General features: G+C 47.6%; 1 protein-coding gene across 1 annotated transcript; it reads left to right on the top strand.

The window, feature by feature from the left end:
- Positions 1 to 2589: 2589 nt before the first annotated feature.
- Positions 2590 to 4719, top strand: RHOB (ras homolog family member B). Its single transcript, XM_074991326.1, has one exon. It carries the CDS (start codon positions 2723 to 2725, stop codon positions 3311 to 3313), a length of 591 nt encoding a protein of 196 aa, XP_074847427.1. The 5' UTR covers positions 2590 to 2722; the 3' UTR covers positions 3314 to 4719.
- The last annotated feature ends 2023 nt before the right edge of the window (positions 4720 to 6742 follow it).

Consider the following 6742-nt stretch of genomic DNA (forward strand, 5'->3'; position numbering starts at 1 on the left):
TCTGCCTCACAAGATGCAAAAGTTCTGACTTAGCAGAACAGACTATTGGGATCACCACAGGGTGGCACTAACCTCCAATGGGAAAAAAAAACAGTTTTTATTCACATGCTCCAAGAGGCTCAATTAACTTACAAATGGCAAAGGTAGATGATATGTTTTAAATTACACAGCAAATTAACTTGGATTATCTTTAAAAAGTACTCGATACAACAAATCCTCAGTTATCTTCTTACATTACAAGTCTGTTAGAAGGATTCTCACCTCATGCAAAGTGAAATCTTCCTTCTGCAGATATGGCTTAACTTTTTATGAGCTCATGACGGGGAAAGAGTTCACCTAATGAGTGGATTCACAGGGACACCAACACTTTGAAATCTAACCAATTAAAAGTGTATCAGGTACTTAACCTTCAAGTGCATTTTGGGGCTTTATGGTCATATTTTCCTGGGGACAGGGAATTTTGCAGAGAAATATAATTTTGAAGGTGTGACTTATTTGACTTAGAACCTTGTACTCTGGTTGGAGCATAGGTTATCTACAACTCTCCTTTGGAAGTTGTGCTGTCCCTTTAATACCAACATGATCCCAACATCAGTTAAAATGAGTATGATTGTGCTATGTGTAGTTTTAATAGCTTGACTGTGAAAGATACCACACCAATCACCACAAGAGGATTTACAGCCAGCTAAAACTAGGATCCCATAAGCCATTGGTGGAAATGATCTACAGCACCAGGTCATCAAAAGCATAACTCTGCAAAGGCAAAATACAGGCTGACAGCATGGGAAAGAGAGAGATTCTTGCAGCAGACTAATTTTAATTCCACTTTATAGGAAGACGTGAACTATAATTGCTTCTTTGTTCTATTGATAGTTATGATAGTTAAGATCTCTCTTCAGGTCTAGGTTAAACATGTCAAATTTGCAAGTGAATTCTAATTAAGATGTCTCCTGCTGTAGTTTTGTGGTAAAATCCTTTTGTAGAAGAATGTCTACTTTTAAATCCATTATTGAATGTCCTGGGAGGTTAAAGTGTTCCCTTGTAGGTTTATGAGTATTCCAGTTCATGTCAGATTTATGTCAGTTCATCTTTTAGTGCAGACTGTCTGGTTTGTCTGATGTACATGGCAGGGTGCCTTCCTGGGACATGCACATTCACTAATGTGATATATATCTGAACTGTCGTATGCACTACAAGGACAATTTCCCCATGTTTGATCATTCCAGGGATGCAACACATCCTACTTAATTTGCTTTATTAACTAGTCCTACTAGTGATCAGTAACCCCTTTTCCCCCTTCCTTCCCCCTGTATATTCTCTTACCCATATAAACCCTGGATTCTGTTTTTCCACTCCATTACCCACCAAAGCTCATGACTGAATACATTTGTTAGTCCCTGCATTGCCACAGGACTGCTTGTTATTTGTGAAGACACAAATTAACAGGGCTACCCCTCTGAGATTACTGCAGATCAATGTTTGTTCAGGGCATTAAGGCAAAACTGGGCATATACTCCTTTCTGGAGTGCTTTTTCCTTCCCCCTCTCTAGCAAAGCAACTTTCTTAGTAATATGCCAACCCCCCTAACACATTATAGGGAGGATACTAACAGTAGAAAACGTAAAGCAGAACAAAACAAACTATCACAACCTGATGAAGTTGTTACTTATTCCCGGGGAGAGGGGAGGCGGGGGAGAAGAAAGTGATACTCCAAATATCTTTAACTGCTTCCACATCATATGCGGCCTGGGAAGCGTTTAGCCCAGGGATGATTGGTATCAATAACTAACTGTAGCCAGTGAATGAGGGGGAGATGGAGCTGTGATGAAGGAGCAGCTTGAGCTGCAGGGATCCTGCACAGCTGCTTGTGAAGCCCTGGGAAACTCTGATGGAGAGATGCTGCACTACGGGTGGAGCGGGGCAGGGAGGGGGACAGGAAAATATCTGTGTCATTCGGGAAGTTTGAGACGAATCAGTCCAGCACAAGAATGCTCCCAAGCAGGGGACCCCTCGGACGAAGACTGAGGGCACCCGACCCTGGAGAGAAGAGCAGAGCCGGCTCCTTTAACGCCCTCGTCCTCCAGCCTTTGGGCGGGATTCCCGCTGCCCAGCTCACAGCCGCGCACCACAGCCCAGTCACCCTCCCCGCCTGTAGACTGCCTGGCCCCGCCTCAGTGGCTGCACCGCCGCACCAATGGCTGCGTCTGTTCAAAACGATGACCTCACTCTTTGCCTTCCGATTGGCCAGCTATATTAAGAAAGTAGCCGGCCCCTTTAAATAGCAGCGCCGGGCTGCAGCCTGCAGTACTTGTGAGTGCGGCAGGTCTGGTGGCGGTCGCTGCTGTGATCCACGTTGCTGACCCTGCTCCACGCAATAGCCCCTAGAGAGGCCGCTTCGGGCGCGCGGCGGACCCTCAGCCGCAAGCAGGGAGGAGCCGGCGAGCCGCGCGCTGACTGCCGTGTGCTGACTGCCGCGAGCTGGAGGCGGCGAGCCCGGCAGGGCGGTGCAGCGAGCCCCCTGAAGCAGCGCGACCCGCCCGGGGGGCGTGCGGCGGTAACTCAGCCCCGGGGCCCTGCTGAGGGTGCCGTGAGCAGCCCCCGCCGGCTCGCCACGGTGCCCGGGAGAGCGGGGGAGGAAGGCGGAGGAAGGGGGCCGGGAGGCGGGGAGGAAGGCGCCTCCATCGCCCTGCTGCACCGCAAGGCGAGCTTGGCGAGCCTGGCCATGGCCGCGATCCGCAAGAAGCTGGTGGTGGTGGGGGACGGGGCGTGCGGCAAGACCTGCCTGCTGATCGTCTTCAGCAAGGACGAGTTCCCCGAGGTCTACGTGCCCACAGTCTTCGAGAACTACGTGGCGGACATCGAGGTGGACAGCAAGCAGGTGGAGCTGGCCCTGTGGGACACAGCCGGCCAGGAGGACTACGACCGCCTGCGGCCCCTCTCCTACCCGGACACCGACGTGATCCTCATGTGCTTCTCGGTGGACAGCCCGGACTCGCTGGAGAACATCCCGGAGAAGTGGGTGCCCGAGGTGAAGCACTTCTGCCCCAATGTGCCCATCATCCTGGTGGCCAACAAGAAGGACCTGCGCAACGACGAGCACGTCCGCAACGAGCTGGCCCGCATGAAGCAGGAGCCCGTGCGCACCGAGGACGGGCGGGCCATGGCCGTGCGTATCCAGGCCTACGACTATCTGGAGTGCTCGGCCAAGACCAAGGAGGGGGTCCGTGAGGTCTTCGAGACGGCCACGCGCGCCGCCCTGCAGAAGCGCTATGGCGCCCCGAGCGGCTGTCTCAACTGCTGCAAGGTGCTATAGGGCGCGCCCGGCTCACTCCCGCTCCGCAGGGGGGCGCTGCACTGGGGGGGCGGCGCCCCTGCTCGGAGCTGGCGCGCCGGGGGGACCGCTGTGGAGCAGGTCGGAGTCTGCATGCCCTGAGCCTCGGGAGGAGCCGCCCGTCGGTCAGAGACCCAGGCTGCTCCCACCCCCTGCAAACCACCGGCTCCTGGACTGACACGCAGCCCCAGAGCAGCTGCTGCTGAGATGGTGGGAGAGGGGAACGGAACCCAACTTCCATCTAGGGACTCGCCCTCCACCTACTGTGCCGGGAAAAAGCTGCCTGCCGGTCTCCTTTGTGAGGGGAATCGGTGCACTTGGAAGAGACTTTCCTTGGGGTGTGTGCTTTTGCTACCCCAGGCCTTGTCTGCTTTGGGGTGGGGCTGCCTTTCTTAGACCACCAGCAGCAACCCCCTGCGGGGGGCAGACTTCCTGAACTGAGCTGAACTTCCATGTACCTGCTGTGTAACATAGTTATTTGAAGACTTGGATTAAAAGGGACATCAGGGAGGGGTGGGTTATCCAGTGTGTATATACCTAAATATTATTTTTATTTAAAGTCAGTTGGGGAGTGGGTGTCAAACTGCTTGCTCTAGCTTGGATTTCAGTCATGAAAGGAACACACTCTCTTCTCCCCCCCCCCCCCCACCCCCAACAGTCAAGAATGACTAAGCCTGCTGAGCTGACCTCCAGCTGTAGAAGTCGCCCTGCTGAACTACAGATGATCTGCTGTCCTCTCCTTAGATCTGCTGATGGTAGTCACTGCAGGCTGGGAAAAGGGTGGGGAGAGTTGCCATTTATTTTCTCGATGCCTGCTCCTTTAGTTAAAGTTTTCTTCGGCAAATGTATTTTGGTTAATTTAAAAAAAAAAAAAGAATCTTGCCAGTGAGAATTGGTTGTTTTTGTTTTGTTTTTGTTTTTTTTTTTTTTTTTTTTGCACAGTGAGAGGTTAAAAGTTAACACTTGTTGAATGCATACAACACTGTAGCATTATGAACACTTTTGACATAACCTCATTTTTGTTTTGGGTTTACTTAAGAGTTTAAAGAAGAAATAAAACCACTATTTTTTTTCCTCTAAAGTGAGTGGAATCACTGGTTTTTGGCCCCCCCCCAGATGTTTTTGGGCTTATTTGAAATATATTTGTATAGGGCAGCTGTTAAACCTGTGCTTCTCTGGTTCACAGAACGAACCCATCCATCTGTTTTTTGTCCTTTTCTGAGGTAACTTGCTTTCTCTTTTGCCTGTGGTACTAAGATGGGTTAGAGTTTTTTAAATGAACTGACATGGCAAAGGCAATGAGATCTGTATGATGTTTACATGAAGTTACATAAGCTGTGTATGCAGTTTTTTATGTAAAGTATTAAAAGATTCTATGATGACATTCATGAGAAGTTTTGTGTAGTTCCATGTTGTGGCTTAAATGAAGCAGGAGCTACTGTCTGAGTATTAAGTATCGGGGGGGTAAAGGTGAAAAATCCTTTGCAATCTACATACTGCACAGACCACTGAGCTAACCTTGTTATCCCCACCCTTGCTCTGGCTTATTTATACCTGGCCCTGCAGATTTCCAAGACCAGCATCTGAAGAAGTGAGTCTGTGCTCACAAAAGCTCATGCTCAAAACTTTTCTGTTAGTCTATAAGGTGCCACAGGACCCTTCGTTGCTGTGTGAGTATTGTGGCTTAATTTCCCAAATAAGCCTTGGGATGGGTGAGTCTGGCTTATGTATTGCACTTCTTTTGAAGCAGAATTCTGTAACGTGTTTGCAGGGTGTCCCTCGGTGAGCTTTCCAGAGGAAATCACATCTTGCTTCCTGTGCAGGAGAGGATTGCAAATTCTGAGGTGGGGGCAGGGAGTGAAGGGAAGTGGTGGTGTCCCTATGGAGTTCTTGTTTTGGCCGAGATGTCCTTTCCACTTCCTCAATTAGTAACCAGTTCAGAAACACAAACCTCCTTTGTCCTGCTGGGTGGCGTCAGTGATTCTTCCCCACTTGTGTCCCAAAGTTCTTTGCCATAGGTTGTTCTTGACTGCAAGGACAGACATTCCTTTCAGACTGAACTAAATTCAGTCAACAGTAAGGCTATTGTGTGACTGTTAAAGAACAACAGTTTGTATTGTTTGCTGGAGGTGGGGAACAAGGAAGGCAAAACCAATATGATTTTCTGTTTTTTCTAGACTTCCAGGGGAAAATAACTACCACGAGCAAAACATACTGAGTGTATAAGGCAACAAAAGAGTTTTTTTTAATACATGCTGCATGCAAATGCAAGATGTGAAACTGGCCACTTTCTCCTCCCCCCAACCCCGCATAACATAGATGCACTACATAACTCTTTCTTAACCACTCAAAAAGGGAGGGAGCACATGAGCAGCCCACTAAAGATCCCTTTTTTCCAAGTACCAAGTTTCATCACTGACTTTTTTAAACCCCATCTCCCCTGCCATGGTTGAAGGGGAGACCCTAACTGACATTCTGCAAGTAAATATTCTTCATTTTCTTCTCCTTTTGGTCTGGATCACTTGGGACTTCTTTGAGGACAATGTCATGTGTTCAAATAAAGGCATTTTGCTGATTCAGGCACAAAATTATAGTCTCATTTTAGTAAAAATTCACGTGCGCTCCAAGAGTTCTCAAGCCCTTGATCTGGTTCTCCTTTTATACCAGTGTAACCCCATTGACTTCACTAAGTGACTGGAGAATAAGGTGTTTCAGTTTTACAGAATCTAAATGGTTACTAATAGCCTTGGCACTATGAGCCAAGTAAGTGACCATCGTCAAAACACAGCATGTTTTGTGGCACTTTGTTTCAGAAGAGATGGCTGCATCCCATGGAAATCACTGGGCACCTAGCTATTATTAGGCTTATTATTCTGCACATTGGAAATTCAATCAGTAGACACAGGAAAAATCTTGTACTGCATTTGAAGATTTTCTTTTTAACATTCAATAAATGAATGTAATTGCTGTTAGTGATTGCCAGTGAAAAATGCCTTTTTAATCCAGGCAAAAATAGGGGCCAGGATTTCTCCAAAATAACTAATGATTTTGGATGTTTCAATTTTTGAGTTCCAAGCTTTAAATGCTCTAAGGGAGAGCTGATTTTTATGGGCACTCTTAATCAGTCTCTGAAAATCAGGCCCCTTTAAAATATGTTAATTTGATCCTCCAACAACTGAGGTACCCAAAAATCACTTGTCCCTTTTGAAAATACCATCCAGTGTTTTTGAGGGGCTATTGCCAAAGACTATTTCTGCAAAAGGAACTACAAACTCAGACCCTTACTCTAGCTCAGAGACCCTCTGTGTAATTTGCCCAAAGTTGATAAACCTAACATGACCCTTTTTAAAAATCTGATTTTGGTAATATTGATACTTTTTACTTACAGTAGCATTGTACAGTTATATCAAG

The sequence above is a fragment of the Carettochelys insculpta genome, chromosome 3 (genome assembly GCF_033958435.1).
Source record: "Carettochelys insculpta isolate YL-2023 chromosome 3, ASM3395843v1, whole genome shotgun sequence".
Lineage (NCBI taxonomy): Eukaryota > Metazoa > Chordata > Testudines > Carettochelyidae > Carettochelys > Carettochelys insculpta.